The sequence below is a fragment of the Neltuma alba genome, unplaced genomic scaffold (assembly GCF_004799145.2).
Source record: "Neltuma alba isolate B1F8T4 unplaced genomic scaffold, ASM479914v2 tig00012731_pilon, whole genome shotgun sequence".
NCBI lineage: Eukaryota > Viridiplantae > Streptophyta > Magnoliopsida > Fabales > Fabaceae > Neltuma > Neltuma alba.
In genome coordinates this window covers 79449-103949 of record NW_021637151.1, presented here as the reverse complement: position 1 = coordinate 103949, position 24501 = coordinate 79449, and the positions used below count along the sequence as shown (strand labels likewise).

The 24501-nt window shown below is 33.8% G+C and overlaps 3 protein-coding genes across 3 annotated transcripts; all 3 read left to right on the top strand.

Moving 5' to 3' along the window:
- The first annotated feature begins 4353 nt into the window (after positions 1-4353).
- On the top strand, positions 4354-5352 carry LOC114730400 (hevamine-A-like). Its single transcript, XM_028917454.1, has one exon. The coding sequence runs from the start codon at positions 4354-4356 to the stop codon at positions 5350-5352; it is 999 nt and encodes a 332-aa protein (XP_028773287.1).
- A 5648-nt stretch (positions 5353-11000) lies between these two features.
- On the top strand, positions 11001-11907 carry LOC114730406 (hevamine-A-like). The gene has a single exon (XM_028917459.1). It carries the CDS (start codon positions 11040-11042, stop codon positions 11856-11858), a length of 819 nt encoding a protein of 272 aa, XP_028773292.1. The 5' UTR covers positions 11001-11039; the 3' UTR covers positions 11859-11907.
- A 10502-nt stretch (positions 11908-22409) lies between these two features.
- LOC114730399 (hevamine-A-like) lies at positions 22410-23405 on the top strand. Its single transcript, XM_028917453.1, has one exon. The coding sequence runs from the start codon at positions 22410-22412 to the stop codon at positions 23403-23405; it is 996 nt and encodes a 331-aa protein (XP_028773286.1).
- Positions 23406-24501: the final 1096 nt, after the last annotated feature.

The following is a 24501-nucleotide window of genomic DNA, read 5'->3' as shown; positions in this document are numbered from 1 at the left end:
GCCGTTATATATTCCATTACTAATTTTCCAAGAAGCTTCGCGACCATATTAGATTATATTAGACTAAAATGAGCGATCATGAAGCTGCAATGATCTTACCGTTACGTGGCATATATATTTAATTTGTAAGTTAAAGTTTCACTTTAAATAAATTATAATTTATGAAAATTATCTTTATATTTGTAGAGACTTAATAGGAGTAGAGTAATATTTGCGAGACTCACATTTTCATGAAAGTAATAATGAAAACGACTAATGAAGTCCGCAGACTTCAAAAGCTGAAGATCGTTGGTTGGCAAAAGAGGGGGGGACTGAAGACCGTTGCTATCATTAATTTAACGTACTTAAAATCTTATGAAGTGTTTGGATTAACTCTTTAAAAATAATTTTACAGTATACAAAATAAATATATGAAAAAAATTATTTTGACTTATGTAAAAATATTTTTTCAAAGTGCTTTTGATATGTAATGACGTTGCTATAGACTTGAAAAGTTGTGATCTGGCTATCACTAAAACTTTTATTCTAGGATAACAACATTATTAAACTTTTTTTTTTTTTGGATTTCTCCATCCAGTATCTCAGGGCAATAGCCATCTTTCAAGCGTGTCAACGGCCCCAAACTAATCCGAATCGAAGGCATGCAAGGAACCTTTTGGTCGGCGCCCTCTGACCCTTAAGGGTGCTGCGTTCCTACAGCTCGAACTCGAGACCCGTGGTTAAGCTAGGACAGCCCCAACCAGCTGACCTAACCCCGCGGGGTTAACATTATTAAACTTTTTAATGGTCCAGTTTCACAGGGACTAATTATGCGTTACAAACATGATGTAGACTTTATTGGACTATGTACAACTTTATTTTATTTTTAAGCATTTTTCTTTAAAGTTATCATCTCTCTTTTTTTTTTTTGGGACTGAAGTTATCATCTGTTTTATGCGTCGCTTGAGAAAAGGAAGAATCGAATTGTGACTGAAAATAAATTAATCACTCAACTTTTTGCATTTTCAGAGAGATCCTGATGGAATCACGAGTTCTTCTATAGTGCATTCACCACTGAGCAATATAATGTTATCAGGGTTTGGGTCTGAAATTAATGGTTTGAAAATATGCTGGGCCTATTAAGTTCATAAGCTTGTATGATTGGACATCCTAAAGGACTCAATTGTAACTGGGCTGCCCAATTTTCCATTGGGCCAAAGAGTATTAACTAAAAGCCCAATAATAAAAAACAAGAATTGTCCTTCCCTAAGATCCGGTAAGCCCATAACGCCTAATTTAGAACTGTCAAATCATTCCATTAATTTCAACTCACTTCAATCTTCAGCACCCCCCATCAACGAGGGGGCCTCAACATCCATAGAGTGAGTTTTTTATACTACATCTGCTACTAAATATAAAATTTATTTTTATAGTATTGAATATTTCATTCTGTAACATAACAAATATATTTACGTCTTTTTATCAAATTTCACTGTCGTTTTAATTCTCATTCTTATAAAAAATATGTCACCAACTCCTTAAGAGCTTATAATATCTGTGCCCTAAGTTGAGAGAATATCATCAAAATTCAAAAGAAAGGGAAGTGAGTTTTGTCGGAGACTTCTTATTAATTTTTTTTAACATTATTCAATGAAAATTTGGAAAAAAAAATAAAGTATATTTCTATGAAGATACAAAATATAAATTAAAAAGTAAGGATAGATTCAGCACCTTTATTTTATTTTTCAGATATATTCAGTATTCTGATCCAGACCTTTTCTCTTCTGTTTTTTGTGTATCAAATACTTTAACCTTATATTCTAATTTTTATAGTGTTAAATATAGCTAAAAAAATAATATAAAGTATTAGGTATACCTTTAAATGTTTAAATATTTTTTTATGTGATTCTGTTTTTCACATACAGATATAAAAAGATGCTTGCTTACCCAAAAAAAAAAAGATATAAAAAGATGCCCGTTTTCATTGATCAGGAAACGAACACTTTTGCCTCAATCATGAATGTACTATTAATTACTTAGCAGACGGGAAAAAGAAAACCCACAACGATACGTACTATTATTGCGATAACAGGTGCATCAAAAACCAGTTGTCATCACATGTGGTCACTACTTTATCGACTGAAATATCACGTGGTCACCTGATCATATAAAAAAGCTTAGACAAGTTTTTGATGAAGTATTATGTTCTCATTGTTAGGATTTAGGAGGATTAAGGGGAAAAAAATATTAACTACAAATAAATACAGTGACCTTAATTTCATTAATCATCTACAAAATATGACTTCTCGCTCTTCTTTACAGGTTACGCTGTTCCCAATCTGTAGTAACAAATAATGAAAAGAACCTAGCACGTAAAAAAATTACATATACAAATTAAACGATTCTCAGCAAGGAACCAACTATAAAGGGGGCAACAAAATGTAATCATAGGATTCTTTTCTCCCGAAAAATCGAATCCTCCCACATATAAACATATGCATGGTCTATTCGCCACGTCAAATTAATAAGATCATCTTATCTCCTGAACCAGGCAAAAGTACAACCACATGGGAAGGAATTAAATTAAAGCAAATTAATTAAAGGCATGCAGTTATTAGAAACTTCCAAATCAAGATTTGTAGCGAATGGTCTGGATGGATTTAATGTTTTATTCCGCTTAAGGCACGTCTCTCTTTTTTATTTGTACCCCGAAATATTAAGTGAATAAATGTCCGTTTAAGATATTACCTCCAATTCTAAATATAAGATTTCGTTTGTAAATTATAAATAAGGTTTTATATTCAGAGGAGGAGGTAGTATTATTGAAATTTAATGAAAAAAGCTAGTTAGATTTGAATTGCTCGCTATATAGATTCTATGTATATTGTCCATGGTTGAGTGAACTTGTTGGGAAGTGCAGCGGAGACCAATCTTCTATTAGAAGTGGTTACTAATAAGAATCATCATCTTTATAATTAACACACGTGCTATAGAAAACGGAGGCGATTGAATTAATGGGTGTGTGAATAGGATAAGAAAGAAATTAGCTAGCTGTTAAGGGCCTTAAAAGAATAATAATGCACCGCCCAATTGGTGTAATCATATGTTGATATATATATGTATATATATTACACAAATCATATTTATACATACATATATATCATATTATTTTTCTCCAAATATTTCAAAGTATAAATATCTAAATTTTAAATATTTTATTTGACAAGAAGGTTGATGCTGCTCCTACACCTTGGTGGTCCCGTCACGTTGCTTCGCAGGACTCCTGCTAACAATTTGAAATTTTTACGTTTATAAGCATAAAAATATATAGACATATTTTTAAAGATAAAAATAGAAATACAAAAATAAAATAAGAATTTTATGCATGAGTTGTATTGTTCTTACTTGGAGATAAGTAAGAATCAATTAACTACTGGCAAAAGTCCAGATGTTTGCGCCAAGATCGAGTCCAGATGTTTGTGCTATCATATTAATTGCTGATGGATGAACTAAGAATCAATTATAGGAAATTAGAACTTTGAAACAAGTGATTCTGTATAATGCACGGCTCCCTTAACAAATACCAGAACACTTGTATCTCCAAGAGCTCCATTATGGACGTACGATGTTGGTCCCCTTGCCCTGGAATCAGTGGCTACGAAATTTGACATTCAAAACACGTGCTGCCAAGCTGTCTTATTGTATATTAATTGATTGATTCTTGGGAAAATTGAATGAGAAATTTGGGAAGAAGAAGGACCAAAACTTGAAAATCATCATTACAGACTCCAAAATTTGCGATTGACCTTCAAGAAAATTTTAAGAGTCTATACTAATAGTTCTTGAAACTGTATTGCAGATCTGCATGCACCTTCAAGAACCTTCAATATTTAATACTCCTTTGGTCCTATTTATAGGACAGAGAGAGAAAGTTTTTTTGGTCTTATTTATTGGTCACTTTATTAAATTTTCAGCATGAATATACTATTCTATTCTTTATTTATTATAGTATAGGTAGTTATCTCTTTTGAAAGATGTATATATTAAATATAGGTAAAATTAAATAATGTTATATTTTAACAGAGAATTAATACATTTTAACAATTTTTTTCTATATAAAATATACTAGAAGTGCCGAGTATATACTTCCCCTCAATTTTCTCACCCATTTGTTGCTTATGGACAGCCACAACTTTATATATATATATATATATATATATTTCCTTGCCTCAAAATGAGTTAAAAATAATAGAATTTGATGCTACTGCCCCTGACCCTAGCCCATTATAAATTGGTGGTTTCTAACTTTCTATAGCTCCTCCTACAGCAAGAAAGCACATAATTGCCTTGGCTTCTCTCAGCCTTTCTACTTTAATGGCTTCCAAAACACAACCTCTTATCACTATGCTCCTCTTATCCCTGTTGCTACTCTCTCACCTGAGCTCCTCCCATGGCTGCCCAGTTGTCACATACTGGGGACAGAATAGGAATGAAGGAGAGTTGAACACAGCATGCGACACCGGAAATTACGAGATAATCAACATAGCATTCTTGAACAAATTCGGCAATGGACAACCTCCAGAGATAGACCTCTCAGGGCATTGTAATTGGAACACTCCATCCGGTGAGCCTGTTTGCACCGGATATGCCTCCCAAATAGCCCATTGCCAAGCCCTGGGCATCAAAATCTTCCTTTCTCTCGGAGGATATTCTTCGCAATATACCTTGGCTTCAGCTGCTGAGGCCAAGGAACTTGCAGATCACCTCTGGACCCACTACCTCAGTGGCCAAGCCATAGGTCCCTTGGGACTGGTGGCCTTAAACGGCATTGATTTTGACATCCGAGCTGGTACAAACCTATACTGGGATATCCTTCTTAGAGATCTTTACGTATACACCCAGCAAAAGAAGTTTTACTTATCAGCAGCACCACAATGTCCAATCCCAGATTACTACTTAGACTCCGCCATGAGAACTGGCCTCTTTGACTACATCTGGATCCAGTTCTACAACAACCCTCCTTGCGAATACACAGATGATGGAGATACTCATAAACTTATCAATTCATGGAACCAGTGGACCACCACATACACCGCCACCAAGTTCTATGTTGGCCTCCCGGCGTCTCCCGCTGCAAACGATAGTGCCGGTGGTTATGTCCCGATCGATGTGCTCAACAACAAGATTCTTCCGCAGGTAGAAACCTCTCCCAAGTTTGGTGGGGTTGCATTATGGAGCAGGTACTACGATTATCTATCCGGGTACAGCGGTAAAATCAACTGTACTGCCCCTGCAGCTCTTAAGGTTGTCCGTGCGCCGTTGGTTGCCATGATGAAATCTGCCTCCGACGTTCTGTATCGCGTTTTATCTTAGTAGTAGTGTGTGACTGCAGCCTCTCTAGCTACTATCATGTATGGAATAAGTTGTGTGGAAGGCTAGTGCCTTCGATCCTTAAGTGACAACTTGATTCTACTCAATTTGTCATCTACAACTAAAAGTTTAATCGATCTTGTGGTTGGTATGCTTTTTTTTTTTTTTGCCCAAAACGTTGCTAAGATTTGACTTGAGTGCTTTATAACAAGGTATTGAAAAATAGGCAGGTCTCTGAATAGGTCGAGATAATGGGTAAAAAGTTAGTGTGTAAGCTAGAGTTAAAACAAGGTCGAAACCAATGGTTTAAAACCCGGACCAGACCAAACGGTTGGACCGGTCAAACCATGAGCCGGAAGCATCAACGGCTCCCTTTTGCCGTTCAAACCGTTTGAGAGATTAGACCGAATTGAGCCGTCTTGAACTGGCTTTTGAGCCAGAAGCCGGATTTGAGCCGCGAACCGGAATGGATTTTTAAAAGCCGACCAGGTTAGAGGTGGAGTGGGTCTGACATTGTGAGCTGAAAGTGAAGATGAAATGGGAAGGAAGAAAACTGATAGACCGCAGAAGGGAAAAACAGGAAATGGTAGAAGGAAGAAAGAAGTAACAAAAGGAAAAGAAAGGGAAGAAAAACTAGAAGAAGGAGATAAACTTGATCTAACCGAGAAGAAGAACCCGAATGAATCCTGAAGGTTGCTGGAACTGGTGTCGGGAGAGTTTTGAAATTGTTAAAATGAAATGGAGTTGCTGGATACAAGCATATGAGGCACTGTCCAACGGGTAAAGGGGTGAGTTGCACAGAGATTTAAGCAACATGCTCTTTGAAAAGTAAGATCACATAAATGCACCTCGGGAGCATAAATAAGTAGGCCTTTTAGGTATATCATACGACCATATTAATATTAAATCTCATGTTTTTCCATTCCCGTTTACAAAAAACTTCTTAGAGGCATGTTCATATTCTGTTGTGTGTGTGTTTTTTTTTCGCTATAAATTAATTTATTCAAAATTTATATGAAACGATTTTTTGCCAAAATATAAATGACTAACATAATCTAAATGTGTATATGTATTTAGAAAATTTATTTTTTAAAATTTTTAATGATTTGATTTTTTTTTTCACATATATCATTATATAGATATATAATATTATTTTTAATTTAATTATTATGTTAACGGTCCGACCGATTGAACCATGACCCGTTAGTCTTTCTGGTTCAATGTTTGATCCGGCTTTTAAAACATTAGTCGAAACAGTAAGGAATAAAAAAAATTAAAAATTAGTTTAAATTCTAATCATGCCCACCCAAAAGACTAAATATTAATTTAATATCTAAAATCTCTGACAAAATAATCATATACTTACATTGTCTTTCCATTTTATCTACAATTCTCTTGATAAATTGACATCACAGTATCATATTATCAAAATTACTAAATATTCATTTGAAAAAAATATCCAGATAGATTTACGACAACAAAATACTCATATCTAGAATCCATTAGTCACTAAATAATACTCCTCTGATCCTATTTATAGGGCAGGGAGAGAAGATTTTATTTGTCCTATTTATAAGTCACTTTATTAAATTTTCAGTGTGAATATACTATTTTATCCTTTATTTATTATGGTGTAGGTAATTATCTTTTTTGAAAGGTGTATATATTAAATATGAGTAAAGTTAGAAAATTTTATATGTTAATGGAAATTTAATACATTTTAAGGTTTTTTTTATTTATGTGAAATATGTTAAAATGCGTTATGAATAGGACCACAGGAGTAATATTTTTAGCATTAAAATAACTTTAACAAACACACACACACACAACTGGGTTAGCCCATCAAATCGGTCGGGTTAACTCGGTTTTTTCTGAGTTGAACAGGTCATATCGGTCAACCCACCTACCAGTGTTTGTTGCTGACTGGACCGGTCAGGTGACCATGGGCCAATTTCCCGTCTAACCTAGCTTGTTTGGTCAGGAATAGCACCTCATCACACACTTTCACCATCATCTTCTTCTTCAAACCCATCTTCTTTCTTCTCTCTTTTCTCACACCCAACGTATCTTGTATATGCTTGAGTGCTTTTGGTTGTGAAGGCCCATCTATTACAGTATTAAGTGGTTTTCCCCCTTTCAGCGTTACTGCTTGCAAACTGATGAATATTGTTGGAGGCTAGATGAAAGCCAAAAGTCTCCGGCCTTGATTTATTGGTGGATTGAATAGAGAGGAATGAGGAGCAGGAAGGAGAGACAATAGATCTGAGGGGAAGATGAGCATGCTGAAGTGTTGCGGATAATAAGAGAGAGAAAGAAAATGGGTAAAGAAATGCCTCAAAAAGAGAGTTGGAAAATTAAAAAAAAAAGGACCTTTTTTAAAAAATTATTAAAATATTATAAATCTGAAAATTCACACATAAGCTACTACGTAGGCTTAAATTTGTCCAAATGGAATGTTTTCATTGGTTAGTGTACAGGTGAGGTACCCATTACCTAAGAATTCCTTAACTTAGGGCTCGGGTGCTCCCAAAACTATGGTTTGTGAGGTAAAATCATGGTTTGAGTGGGATGTCACCCAAATAGTATCTATTTTGGAGAAATAATTTGAAATCATGGTTTGTGTCAAAACTATGGTTTTGAATCCCAAAATCATGGTTTTATGATAAGTGAATCCATTTTACTTGTGGTCAAATTAGATAATATGATTATACTTGTCAGAGTATACCTCAACAATAATATGACTTTAATATCCCTCAATTATTTTTTTATAAATATGTTTAATCTTATATCTCATAAATATATATACACATATTAATTATTTATTAATTATACCATCTTATGTATTATTAATTATGTTGGTAAAAAATATATTATTAGCAATTTTATTCTTTCAAATTAAAATATATCATAAAATCTATCTTTTATATAATTATCATATTAATTTATGTTTTTTTAGTAATTTGTATATATAAAAAGTACTTTTGATAATAACTATTCAAACATTCTTACTTCTTAAAATTATTTTTTTACAAAATTTATTCTTCTCAAAATCTATTCTTTAGAAATTATTCTCTAAGTTATGTTTTGGTTTTATCCAAACACTTTTTTATTCGCGATATGCATTATCTATTTGCCACATACGCAACCGGCAGGTGCAAAACTTGCGGCCCGGGGGGATTGATGAACGAAGCGATATCCAAAGGATATCACTTTTGTAACCGAGCTGGCAATAAGACAAAGGCAATTATTAGAAACTATGAAAATAGTACGTTAAGAGGTGACCCAATTGTCACGTTCTCATCGCTCGTTGTTGCTTTATGGCCCTAGAATAGCATCAACAAAAAAGTTTTTGATTAATACAGAAAGATGAAGCCAAAAGAACCAAAAAAAAAAAGTTCCACATGCATATATCACACGTAAATTGAAGGGTTAATTAATCTGTAAGTCTTTATAGTTTTAACTAATTTTGAATCAGATCTCTATATTTTTTTCACTTTTTATTAGGTCCTTATACTTTCACATGTTTTTAATTAGATCCCTATATTTATTTTTCTTTTTATCAAGTACCCATAATTTTGCTAAATTTTCAATAAGTCCATGTTAGTTTTAATTTTTATTTATTAATTAAATATAAACTTAATTAAATAGATTGACACTGAAATATAAAATATGAATAATGAAATTAAATTAATAATTATATAATAAAAATAAGTAATATAATTAATTAATTAAGGAAATTTTTTTAGAAAAATTATTTTTTTCTGGTAAAAAATAAAATATTATAATAATTCATTATTTACATACTAAAATTATTATAATAATTCATTATTTTTATAAAATAAAAATAAAATAAAGATTAAAAAATTCAGAGACTTAATTAAAAATAAGATAAACCTATAAGGACTTGATAAAAAGAAAAATAGATACAAAGCCCTAATTAAAAACAGATAAAAATATAAAAACCTAATAAAAAGGAAAAAAAACTATAGATACCTAACACAAAATTGGTTGAAGCTACTGTAGTCGCAAATTAATTAACCCTAAATTTAATATGCAGAAGGATACTGCCAAAAAAAGGTTTCACATGCGTCCTCGTTGCTGTCACGTCACACATAAATTTCCCAACCGATAGTATATATTGATTGCCTTGCTTGCGTGCCTCTGTATTTTTAAACGGTATTTACCCGTTAGGCAGTCATGTTACTCCTCTAATCCTTAATATACCATTTTTTTAGTTAATTTTTATTCTAAATATAAGACATATTTTTTATATTTATTAATTTTTTTAAAAGTATCCTTATGATACTCCCTCAACCATGATCAAGTAGAAGAGGAAGAGAGGATATTAAGAAAGATGATTATGGTATTTTAGAAAAAACTTGTCATATTTCTTATAATTAACTAATTTACCTAATTTTTTTAATTTAGTCAAATTAATTAAATAGATCTTATATTAAGAATCGGAAGAGTATTATATGTTATCCTATGAATGAATGTATGGATATGCAAAATTTAATTTAACAAAATGATAAGGATGATGCTTCTCTCTCACACACGCCCTTCGCAGGACCAGGATAGAAATCTGAATTTATATATTTTATAGAAATAACTATACATGACATATTTTTAAGAGATGAAAATAATAATATTAAAATGAAATAATTATATAATCTACGTAAAAAATTAATTTAATGCTTCAACCTGATGAAGAAGAGAACACTATATTAAAACCAAATGTTATATATATTCCTCAACATTAAAAAATTCGGTGTAACTATCCCTTTATTAATACTCGATGTGCGAAGCAATTATTAAAAATGTGATGTGATCGAAGGAGTAGAGATAGACTTAATCAAAAAGGCTGGTAAAAAAAAAAAAAAACTTAATCAAAGAGGTATGCAATTATAACGTTTGAACTTTTAATATTCCATGATCAATAATCACCCGTGTATAGTCCCATTATATTTCTTACATCATGAATTTAATATATGTAAATTAGTTATTAAGTTCCTATATTAATATGTAGATCAAGGAATTTGTTTGTGTTAAAATTATCTTTGGTTCTCTTTAAATATGTCCTTAATTAAATAGGGATGTTTTTTAAAAGATCATTTCTTAAAGTTGAAAAAAACTTATAAAGTAGGAGTAGTTTTCTTAAAAAATATTGTAAAATATCGTAAAATTCTAAACTATATAGTATAAAAAAGAGACATAAACTTTTTGAAAAAATGATGATGTATCTAGAAGCGTAGGAAGACCAAAGATGGCCGATCGTGGTTCCCTAGCTAGTGATTACATAGCTTGCGGGGTCCTTGAAGAAAATGGCTGCAAAACTCAACATTCATAGCACGTGCTACGTAGAAGTCTTAATATTCTTATAGTTTAATTAATGATGCATTTCCTTGCTTCAGCATGGGTTAAAAATAATAGGATTTGACGCTAATGACCCCAGCCCCAGCTAGCCCATTATAAATTGGTCATTTCTGTGGTTCCTGCTAAAAAAAGAAAGCACATTGCCTTTGGCTTCTTTTAACCTCTACTTTCATGTCTTCCAAAAAACAAGCTCTGGTCCTCCTCCTTTCGCCCTTATTGCTGCTCTCTGACTTGAGCTCATCCCAAGGCTGCCCAATTGTCACCTACTGGGGACAGAATGCGACACCGGAAAGTACGAGATCATCAACATAGCATTCATGAACACATTCGGCAATGGGCAAACTCCAAATATAGACCTCTCAGGACATTGCTCTGAGTCTTGGGGTGTCCCTTGCACTAAATATGCCTCCCAAATAGCCTATTGCCAAGGCCTAGGCGTCAAAATCTTCCTTTCTCTCAGAGGAGCCTCTGGTCAATATGGTCTTTCTTCAGCTCAAGACGCCCAGGAGTTTGCACAACACCTCTGGACCTACTACCTCAGTGGCCAAAGCCCAGGTCTCCTGGGAAACGTGACCTTAGATGGCATTGATTTTGACATCGAAGCTGGTTCAAACTTGTACTGGGATGTCCTTCTTAAAGATCTTTACACTTATAAGGAAGTGAAGACCGTTTATTTATCAGCAGCACCACAATGTCCAATCCCAGATCACTACTTAGACGCCGCCATCAGAACTGGCCTGTTTGACTACATCTGGGTCCAGTTCTACAACAACCCTACCTGCGAATACACAGATGATGGAGATACTCAGAAACTTATAAGTTCATGGAACCAGTGGACGACCACCTTCAACGCCACCAAGTTCTATGTCGGCCTCCCGGCGTCTCCCGCTGCAAATGGTAGTGCCGGTGGTTATGTCCCTATCGATGTGCTCAACAATGAGATTCTTCCGCAGGTAGAAACCTCTCCCAAGTTTGGTGGGGTTATGTTATGGAGCAGGTACTATGATTATCTATCTGGGTACAGCGGTAAAATCAACTGTACTGCCCCTGCAGCTCTTAAGGTTGTCCGTGCGCCGTTGGTTGCCATGATGAAATCTGCGTCGGAGGTTCTGTATCGCCTTTTATCGCAGTACTAGACTGTGACTCCAACCTCTCTAGCCACTATGTCATGTATGGAATCAATTGTCCGAGGGTAGTGCCTTTCTTCCATGTTAAGTGATGAAAGCCTGATTCTAGTCAGGTTATCATCAATGAGAAATAAAAACTTTAATAATTTACTACGTGATACTGTTCTTTTAAGGTTTTACTAGTTTTTGTTTCTTGTCCATTTTGACGATGTTTGCGGTCGTATCCGTCTGCTGCGTGCAGCTGACACAGCTAATTAACACAAATCAAATTGCACCTATAACTCAGCGACGACGTTGCTTATTTAATTAATTAGGCCCCAGCTCCTTCTAATATTCTGGTACTAATATTAAAATACAAGCATCAAATGTCTAGCTAGCTAGCTTCGCCTTTAACATGAGACACATATAAACGTCCTTCTACCTCGCGAGATTTTCTTCTATAGGGAATAGAATCAATCATAGGTTCTTTTGTCCATAGCTAAGTTATGAGAAGTAAAATTTTAAGATAATACTCCTTTTACTTTGTGGAAAATATATCGACGTTAATGTGACCGCCTTCCAAGGCCATAGTTAACTTCTGCTTCTTCGCTTACAACTTCTTCCTATTTTCCGATTATCTTTGGTGTGTTTTTTTTTTGGCTATGTCCATAACTTATTTATCAATAATGCAACCATGTTCATATTTGTACATTGTATTTATCTATATTTTTCTTGATTAAAATATTTTAAATTTTGATATAGATTTGTATCTAAAAATTCGTGATGATCTATCATACCTTGAAAGAACATATTAAAACATTTTTCTGTTTTAGTTGATTTTTTTCTTTTTCTTTTTTGGTTAATGTCCATAATTTTTTTTGCCCATATATGGACAAATATTTGTACTTCAAGTTATTTATTTATATTTTCTCTAAGGACATGCATGTATTAAATTGTAGTTTAAATTTACCTTTAAAAGCTGCTCGATGACCATATATTTAGGAAAAGCTTAAAACCTTTTTCTTTTTTCATTGGTCTTTGACGATTTTTTAAGTCATCTCTCTCTCTCTCTCTCTCTCTCTCTCTCTCTCTCACACACACACACAATTTGTTCGTTCAAACGCCCTATGATAATCAATATTCCATTATCGCTTCATCAACCAGGCTTTAAAAGTACCAACAAGTGGTCGTATGCAAAAATGGTTTCAGGCACTTACAATATGTGTTCCTTGTATCTTTACATAGAGGCATATATATTCTAGAGGACAAGATAGATCTTTTACAATGCTTTGAGGTACAATATAACGTAGTTGTTAATTATTACTTACAATATTTTTCAGATTTATATTAAAATATCCATAAGCCAATCCGCAGTTGCCACGCATAATATTTTTTTATATATTCTTGTTGCTAGAGACAATAAGTAAGGATCAAGGATCAACTAAGAGATAATTACAATTAAGATATGTACAAGGCATTCGCCTGCGTTGTCGCTCGTTGTATTGTGGACAAAAAAAAAAGGAAACTTGACGTTAATAACCCTAGCCCTAGTCTATTATTTTCATATGTGAGAGTTCTCATCGTTGTACTTTAATATTATTCCAGGATGCTTCCGACAAAATGGCCAAATTTTCTGACAAGGGAAATTATTAACTAGAAACATCCAAGTCGCATTAGAGGGGGAGGGGAATCGAAATTTCACCCTCGCGTGGTCCCAGGATCAATGGCGACAAAGCTTCGCGTGTAACTCGAGGCGCCACGTATATGATTAATGAATTTGATATCCTTTCATATCTCTCGTACCCACTTCACACAGAACCCAATTCTTTCCAATAATCGATCCGGTATTAATATTATCTCTCATCCTCGTTATAAGATTTTATCTGTAAATTATAAATAAAATTTTATAATTAGAACCGGTAATATATTAGATTGTGGTCAAATTGTGACAGCAGGAAAAGGCCGAGCGTGTACGTCTACATCTAACTAAACTTAAATGGATAATAGAGTAAGATGACATCAATTTTTATACTTATGATTTGAGATGAGTAACTTCTATAATTTTTTGAGACAAAAAATTGTTATTTTATTGATATGAAAAATTATTACTCACAGTAGTATTAAACTGTCAATGTTGATTAACTTAATGATCGTAACCATTTTGCGCCATTTGACGTATGTCTTGACTTGGCCTCTTTAAACTCGAGCTCATCAAGGGCCAGTCCTTTTGATGGAGTATGTCTTAACTCTTAACCATTTTGATAATTATATTTGTCCATTTTTTTTAGCTAGTACATAAGTTGCCTTCTTTCAACTACTGTTTAGGCAATATTATTGGTAGTTATATGCTTTAATGACCGAAGTCCTAATCCATTATTTTCGTATGTACTGTGAAACTTCTCATCATATATACTTCGTTTTTCTAAGATGCTTCCGATAAGATGACCACATTTTTTGACAAAAGAAATTTTAACTTGAAAACAACCAAATCACATCAGGGAGAAACCGAATTTCACGCAAGATGGACGACGTTGTCCCCTATATTGCTGCTAGCGTTTGACCCGTACGTGCCTGCCACATGTATATAGATAATTAATTCGATAGCAAATCCTTGCACCTCCACCTAATCCCTCTACACAGACCCCAACTCCTGCTAATAATCTGATTTTAATATTAGATTTTGCTCAAGTCGTGACAAGAGAAATAATGAAGTACAGGCCAAGCTTGGACACGTCTACCTAGTTATGTTTAATAAAGATAATTTTACTGATAATAGAGTAAAATTACAGTTGCTTGGCTATGACTAATGAAAAGCCAACAGGCCGAAAAATTAGTCGTTGTGATTTGAATACTTTTCGGGCCAAAAAGTTATGGGAAAAATCACAAAAAAGACACTAAAAAATTGTAAATAGGAATCCGTTACAATATTAATATTGGTTTTGACAATAATTGATAAGTGAATGATAAAATTTTTATGAATGGTTCCTTGTATGCAATTTTTCAATTTTCAGGGACTTTTTTGTGATTTTTTCAAAAGTTATTTTATTCATATAAAATTTTTTATTGCGCACAATGATATTATGAAGGTGGAGTAAAAATAAAGGAGAAGCTATGAGAACAAAGGGATGGGATAGGGAAAAATATAATTGTCAAAGGCCTTTTCAATTTTTCCATTTCGATTTTCATTTGATTAAATATAAAAATTAAACTTGAGAAAAATTACGTATATAGTTGGCTCCATATTCACAAGGAGTCCTAAAGATGATGGGATCTCTCCTGATAAATTATTGTTGCTCAAATCAACAAACTCCAACGTATATAGTTGGCTCCAGCAATTAGGTATGTGCCCCTTCAATTGATTGTTTGATAGATCTAAAGTGACAATGCCTCCATCCTTAGTTTGCCCACAGACAAGCGGAATCAAATTTGAAAATTTATTTTTGGAAAGATGAAGTCCTGATGCTTGCCAAAGAAATGGTGGAATTGCACCTTCAAAGTTATTTGAATTCAAAATAATTATTGGCTGATAATTGAACTTGAGTGGTAAATTTGTGATTTCAACAAAAAAATTGTTGAATGAGATGTTCATGTAATATATATTTTTTAAGAGTGACCAAAACCATTCTGGCATAGAACTTGAAAGCCTGCCATCAGAGATATCCAAATATAATAATTGATGTTGATTATGAAGCCAAAGTGGAAAATTAGGACCCATCATGCAAGAAGCCATATCCATATATCGTAACTGAAAAGGGGGAATCCAACTCGTGTTGATTTCCAAGCTCAGTGGATTGTGAGACAATGATAAGTGTAACAGATTAGAAAGATCTTTGAAATGTGACTCGGTGATTACACCTTCCAAATTATTCCTGTCCAAATACAATCTTTCCAATTGAGACATCAGTCCAATGCTTTCAGGTATTTTTCCTTCTAGTTGGTTAGCAGAGTGGTCCAAAACTTGCAAAAAGGAAAAATCTGAAAGATTAGATAACACGCCCGTCAATCGATTTCCTTCTAAATCCAAACTTTGTAATGAATGTCTATCGCACCTTGATATATTAGAAATGAACCTCATAAGGTCCCTACTAAAGTTATTGTAGGCAAGTGTTAAGCTCTTCAATGTGCACATATTCCCTAGTGATGTTGGGACTTCACCTTGAAGATGATTATAGGAGAGAGAAAGATCTTCAAGAGACCTCATTGTGTTTCCAAAACCATCAGGAATGAAGCCACTAAGCGAATTGTAACTGAGGTCGAGTTCATGAAGATTGAAAGTGAAGTTGGAAATCCAATAGAATATGGTTGATGATTTCAAATGATTATGGGAGAGATCAAGAAGGACAAAAGAAGTAAGGTTGGGATTGAAAGATGTGAAGATAAGATTATTTGATGAAAGGCTACAATTTGCCAAATAAAGCTCCTGAAGATTGGAGCCGAAGTTCAACGTCATTGTTGACATCAATTTATTATAAGAGAGATCAAGAACAATGAGAGAAGGAAAATGAAAATGGGAAGATAAAAAATAGAGATTATGAGATGAAAGACTGCAATTTTGTAAATAAAGATGTTGAAGGCTAGAGCTGAAGATGAAGAGCCATTGAAATAATGATGAGTTCAAGTTATTGTCAGAGAGGTCAAGGGTGACAAGAGAAGAAGAATAGTTGAAAGAAGAAGCAAACAGAGGAAGGCTATGAGCATAAGAAATGCCACATCCGGTTAGTGTCAATTCTATTAGTTTTGGCACAACTTTACCAATCATGTGTAGCCACACCTGAGAATTGCCAACATCACTCACATAACTCAACTCAAGATTTGTTAATAAAGAGAGCTTTGATATCCACTCTGCATCAACATTGTTTCTGTCGGCTATTGTGAGGTCAAAACCATCACCACCAAGTCGCAAAGTGTGGAGCTTGGAGAGATTCCCAAGTTGATAAGGAATCACTCCAACAAGATAATTTTCTCCAAGATTAAGGTACTGCAACTTGGAAAGATTTCCGATTTGCCAAGGGATAGCTCCATCCAAGTAATTGTTACTCAGATCAACATATTGTAAGTTTGAAAGCTTTCCTAATTCATTGGGAATACTCCCTTCAAAAAGAGAATAAGAGAGGTTGAGATACCTTAAGTTGGTGAATGACTCTATGGACTGAGGGATGTCACTTTGATAGAAATAACTGTAACTCAAATCCAAATGTTTCAGATCTTGCAACTCCCTCAACAAAGTAATATTACTGGTACCGGCCATATAAAGTGAATCTGAACCACGAAGATCAAGAATTTGAACATGACCTGTTTGGTTGCTACAATGAACTCCTTTCCAGTTGCAACAATCTTCATCATCTCCGTCCCTCCATGTGGACAGCATACCAAAGTCAGCATAGATGCCTTGTTTGAACAACAGAAGAGCTTTCCTCTCCTTCTCGATGCACTTCTTCAATGCTTCACCATCAATGGCCAAACTGAGTCTTTTATGAAACAACAACAACAATGTCAATAAAGCATAAAAAAATTTGAACACACAACCCATCACAGTGATGAAATAGCTTCAATACAAGTTCAAAAGTGAAACAACTAGAGAGGATTACAACACACAGTTCTTAGATAACCGTGGTTTCTTTTGTTTATTTTTCTCAGCTCATGAGATGTTGTCACGCACAGAAAATGGATCGTCGAATTTATAGAGTTCATTGGCAGATCACTTGTACCCTTTTCTGATGAAGACAAGTCATCAGAAGACTAAATGTGGAGAGAACACGTTATTTCAACCACCTTGTTTTCAAAAAAGATAAAAATTCAACAAAAAAAAATGCACAATGTCCTCGGAGTTCATAATATTAAGCATTTTTGTTGGTGCCGGATAGTGCGCTCTTTTAAGATATATTTTCCTTGGACAAACACTCTTTTTTTATCAAAACATTCTCTCACAGATACGCACACGCAATTGAGAGTTGGAATTCATCATTTAATACAGGAGCCAAAAAAAAAACTCATTTAACTTATTGACGGCATTTCAAAACGGTGTAAATGTGATCTTAAATCTAAATAATTTAAAAGATGTAAAATTACTTAAAAATTCTCTTCTTATTTTTAGCACCCATTTTGCCATTTTCATACATATTCTCCTCTAACTCAGTCGCGTGACAGCAATGTTTCTATCAAATCCCCTGACCTCATAGCTAATAATACCATGTCATTTCCAATATTAGATTATTTAAATTTTTTATACCAGAGATTATTTAAATTAGATGCGCCTCAATATCAACTAGAGAATTACTACAGGGCCTTAAAAAAGTCAATTATAAAAAAATATTAAGGATAAGTAAGCAGTTGTCATTTTCTATTTCAAAACTTGTTATTATAAGCTGCTATATATTTATTATGACTTTTTAAAAATTATGTTATTTGCTTAGAACTCCGTAGCAATTCTCTCAATATTAATTTGTAGCAGGCTCATGACTCCATCTTTTTTTTATTTTGAATTTTTATTCTATCGTAACCATGCTTTTGTGACGGCTAAATTCTTATTTTCAACATAAGCTTTGTGGCCGTTATATATTCCATCACTGATTTTCCAAGAGGCTTCGCGGCCATATTAGATTATATTAGACTAAAGTGAGTGATCACGAAGCTGCAATGATCTTACCTTTACGTGGTATATATATTTAATTTGTAAGTTAAAGTTTCACTTTAAATAAATTATAATTTATGAAAATTATGTTTACATTTGTAGAGACTTTAAATAAATATTTTTTTTTAAATGCTTTTGATATGTAATGACATTGCTATAGACTTGAAAAGTTGTGATCTTGCTGTCACTAAAACCTTCATTTTAGGATAACAACATTATTAAACTTTTTAATGGTCCAGTTTCACTTGGACTAATTATGCGTTTATTAAGCGTTACAAACACGATGTAGACTTTATTGGACTATGTACAACTTTATTTTATTTTTAAGCATTTTTTTAAGTTATCATCTCTTTTATGCGTCGCATGAGATAAGGAAGAATGCAGTTGTGACTGAAAATAAATTAATCACTCAACTTTTTGCATTTTCAAATACATCCTAATGGAATCACGAGTTCTTCGATAGTGCATTCATCATTGAGCAATATAATGTAATTAGGGTTTGGTCTGAAATTAATGATTTGAAAATATGCTGGGTCTATTCAGTTCAGAAGCTCATATGAGTGGACATCCTAAAGGACTCAATTGTAGCTGGGCTGCCCAATTTTCTGTTGGGCCAAAGAGTATAACTTAAAGCCCAATAATAAAAACAATAAATGTCCTTCCCTAAGCCCAATAATGAAAACAATAAATGTCCTTCCCTAAGGTCCGGCAAGCCCATAACGCCTATATTTAGAACTGTCAAATCATTCCGTTAATTGCGACTCACCCCAATTTTCAGCACCCCCCATCAATGAGGGGGCTTCAACATCCATAGAATGAGTTTTTTTATACTACATCTGCTACTAAATATAAAATTTATTTTTATAGTATTGAATATTTCATTCTGTAACATAACAAATATATTTATGTCTTTTTATCAAATTTCATTGTCATTTTAATTCTCATTCTTATAAAAAAATATATCACCAACTCCTTAAGGGCTTATAATATCTGTGCCCTACATTAAGTTGAGCGAATATCATCAAAATTCAAAAGAAAGGGAATTGAGTTTTGTCAGAGACTTCTTATTAATTTTTTTTAAACATTATTCAATGAAAATTTGGAAAAAAAAAAGTATATTTCTATGAAGATACAAAATATAAATTAAAAAGTAAAGATAGATTCAGCACCCTTATTTTATCTTTCAGATATATTCAGTATTCTGATCCAGACCTTTTCTCTTCTTTTTTTTGTGTGTATCAAATACCTTAACCTTATATTCTAATTTTTATAGTGTTAAATATAACTAAAAAAATAATATAAAGTATTAGGTATACCTTTAAATGTTTAAATATTTTTTTATGTGATTCTGTTTTTCACATGCAGATATAAAAAGATGCTTGCTTACCAAAAAAGAAAAAGATATAAAAAGATGCCGTTTTCATTTATTAGGAAACGAACACTTTTGCCTCAATCATGAATGTACTATTAATTACTTGGCAGACGGGAAAAAGAAAACCCACAATGATACGCAGTTACGCACTATCATTGCGATAACAGGCGTATCAAAAACCAATTGTCATTACATGTGGTCACTACTTTATCGACTGAAATATCATGTGGTCACCTTATCATATCAAAAAAACTCAGACAAGTTTTTGGTGAATTATTATGTTCTCATTGCTAGGATTTAGGAGGATTAAAGGGGAAGAAATATTAACTACAAATAAATATAGTGACCTTAATTTCATTAATCATCTACAAATTATGACTTATCGCTCTTCTTTACAAGTTACGCTGTTCACAATCTGTAGTAACCAACTATAAATGGGCCAACAAAATGTAATCAAAGGATTTTTTTCTCCCGAAAAATCGAATCCTCCCACATATAAACATATGCATGGTCTATTCGCCACGTCAAATTAATAGGATCATCTTATCTCTTGCGCCAGGCAAAAGTACAACCACAAGGGAACGAATTAAATTAAAGCAAATTAATAATAGGCATGCAATTATTAGAAACTTCCAAAACAATACCTTCAAGGGGAATCCAGATTAATGTCACGTGCCCATATATAAAATCTAGCTACTTGTTGCTTCATGGTCCTCGAATCATCGCAAAAAGTAGTCTCTCTCTCCCCTGTACTTCCCACCTATTGTCACCGGCACCGCAAACCTTCATCATTATTCATTAGATTTGTAGCGAATGGTCCGGATGGATTTAATATTTTATTCCGCTTAAGGCACGTCTCTCTTTTTTATTTGTACCACGAAATATTAAGTGAATAAATGTCCGTTTAAGATAGTACCTCCAATCCTAAATATAAGATCTCGTTTGCAAATTATAAATAAGATTTTATATTCAGGGGAGGAGGTAGTATTATTGAAATTTAATGAAAAAAGCTAGTTAGATTTGAATTATTCGCTATATAGATTATATGTATATTGTCCATGGTTGAGTGAACTTGTTGGGAAGTGTAGCGGAGACCAATCTTCTATTAGAAGTGGTGGCTAATAAGAATCATCACCTTTATAATTAACACACGTGCTATAGAAAACGGAGGCGATTGAATTAATGGGTGTGTGAATAGGGTAAGAAAGAAACCAGCTAGCTGTTAAGGGCCTTAAAAGGAAAATAATGCACCGCCCAATTGGGGTAATCATATGTTGATATATATATATATATATATTACACAAATCATATGTATACATGCATATATATATATACACATATATCATATTATCGTTCTCCAAATATTTCAAAGTATAAATATCTAAATTTTAAATATTTTATTTGACAAGAAGATAAGGTTGATGCTGCTCTTACACCTTCGCGGTCCCGTCACGTTGCTTCGCAGGACCACTGCTAACAATTTGAAATTTTTATGTTTATAAGCATAAAAATATATAGACATATTTTTAGAAGATAAAAATAGAAATACAAAAATAAAATAAGAATTTTATGCATGAGTTTGTATTCTTCTTAATTAGAGAGATAAGTAAGAATCAATTAACTACTGGCAAAAGTCCAGATGTTTGCGCCAAGATCGAGTTCAGATGTTTGTGCTATCATATTAATTGCTGATGGATGGACTAAGAATCAATTATAGGAGATTAGAACTTTGAAACAAGTGATTCTGTATAATGCACGGCTCCCTTAACAAATACCAGAACACTTGTATCTCCAAGAGCTCCATTATGGACGTACGATATGTTGGTCCCCTTGCTAGTTGGTTGCGTTGTCCTAGAATCAGTGGCTAGGAAATTTGACATTCAAAACACGTGCTGCCAAGCTGTCTTATTCTATATTAATTGATTGATTCTTGTGAAAATTGAATGAGAAATTTGGGAAGAAGAAGGACTAAAACTTGAAAATCATCATTACAGACTCCAAAATTTGCGATTGACCTTCAAGAAAATTTTAAGACTCTATACTAATAGTTCTTGAAACTGTATTGCAGATCTGCATGCACCTTCAAGAACCTTCAATATTTGATACTCCTCTGGTCTTATTTATAGGGCAAAGAGAGAAAGTTTTTTTTGGGTCCTATTTATTGGTCACTTTATTAAATTTTCAGCATGAATATACTATTCTGTCCTTTATTTATTATAGTAAAAGTAGTTATCTCTTTTGAAAGATGTATATATTAAATATGGATAAAATTAAAAAAAGTTATATTTTAATAGAGAATTAATACATTTTAAGATTTTTTTTTGTTTGTATAAAATACACTAGAAGTGCCTTATAAATAGGACTAAAGGAGTATATACTTCCTCTCAATGTTCTCACCCATTTGTTGCTTATAGACAGCTACAACTTTATACATATATGCCTCAAAATGAGTTAAAAATAATAGAATTTGACGCTACTACCCCTGACCCTAGCCCATTATAAATTGGTGGTTTCTATAGCTCCTCCTACAGCAAGAAAGCACATAATTGCCTTGGCTTCTCTCAGCCTCTCTACTTTAATGGCTTCCAAAACACAACCTCTGATCACTATCCTCCTCTTATCCCTGTTGCTACTCTCTCACCTGAGCTCCTCCCATGGCTGCCCAGTTGTCACATACTGGGGACAGAATAGGAATGAAGGAGAGTTGAACACAGCATGCGACACCAGAAATTATGAGATAATCAACATAGCATTCTTGAACAAATTCGGCAATGGACAACCTCCAAAGATAGACCTCTCAGGGCATTGTAATTGGAACACTCCATCCGGTGAGCCTGATTGCACCGGATATGCCTCCCAAATAGCCTATTGCCAAAGCCTAGGCATCAAAATCTTCCTTTCTCTCGGAGGAGATTCTTCGCAATATACCTTGGCTTCAGCTGCTGAGGCCAAGGAACTTGCAGATCACCTCTGGACCTACTACCTCAGTGGCCAAACCTCAGGTCCCTTGGGACTGGTGGCCTTAGACGGCATTGATTTTGACATCGAAGCTGGTACAAACCTGTACTGGGATGTCCTTCTTAAAGATCTTTACGCATACACCCAGCAAAAGAAGTTTTACTTATCAGCAGCACCACAATGTCCAATCCCAGATTACTACTTAGACGCCGCCATTAGAACTGGCCTCTTTGACTACATCTGGATCCAGTTCTACAACAACCCTCCCTGCGAATACACAGATGATGGAGATACTCAGAAACTTATCAATTCATGGAACCAGTGCACCACATACACCGCCACCAAGTTCTATGTCGGCCTCCCTGCGTCTCCCGCTGCAAATGGTAGTGCCGGTGGTTATGTCCCGATCGATGTGCTCAACAATGAGATTCTTCCGCAGGTAGAAACCTCTCCCAAGTTTGGTGGGGTTATGTTATGGAGTAGGTACTACGATAGTCTATCGGGATACAGCGATCAGATCGTGTGTACTGCCACTGGAGCTTTTGAAGCTGTGCGTGCGCCATTGGTTGGCATGATGAAATCTGCCTCCGAGGTTCTATATCGCGTTTTATCTTAGTATTAGTGCGTGACTGCAGCCTCTCTTGCTACTATCGTGTATGGAATAAGTTGTGTGGAAGGCTAGTGCCTTCGATCCTTAAGTGACAACTTGATTCTACTCAATTTGTCATCTACAAATAAAAGTTTAATCGATCTTGTGGTTGGTATGATTTTTTTTTTTTGGCCCAAAATGTTGCTAAGATTTGACTTGAGTGCTTTATAATAAGGTATTGAAAAATAGGCCGGTCTCTGAATAGGTCGAGATAGTGGGTAAAAGGTTAGTGTGAAAGCTAGAATTAAAACAAGGTTGAAACAGTGATGAATAAAAAAATTAAAAATTAATTTAAATTCTAATCATGCCACCCAAAAGACTAAATATTAATTTAATATCTTAAATCTCTAACAAAATAATCATATACTTACATTGTCTTTCCATTTTTCCTATAATTCTCTTGATAAATTGACATCACAGTATCATATTATTAAAATCACTAAATATTCATTCGAAAAAAATATTAAGATAGATTTATGACAACAAAATACTCATATCTACAATCCTTTAGTCATTAAATAATACTCCTCTGATCCTATTTATAGGACACAGAGAGAAGATTTTTTTATCATATTTATAAGTCACTTTATTAAATTTTCAATGTAAATGTACTATTTTGTCATTTATTTATTTATTATGATGTAGGTAGTTATTTTTTTTGAAAAGTGTAATATTAAATATGAGTAAAGTTAGAAAATTGTTATATATTAATGGAGAGTTAATACATTTTAAAGTTTTTCTTAGTCTGTATAAAATATGTTAAAAATGCGTTATAAATAAGACCAAAAGAGTAATATTTTTAGCATTAAAATAACTTTAAAAAACACACACACAAATGGGTTAACCCACCAAACCGGTCAAGTTAACTCGGGTTAACTCGGTTTTTCGTGAGTTGCAACGGGTCATATCGGTCGACCCACCAACTAGTTTTTGTTACTGACTGGACCAGTTAGGTGACCGTGGGCCAATTTCCCGTCTAACCTGGCTTGTTCGGTCTGGAATAGCACCTCATCACATACTTTCACCATCATCTTCAAACCCATGTTCTTTCTTTTCTCTTCTC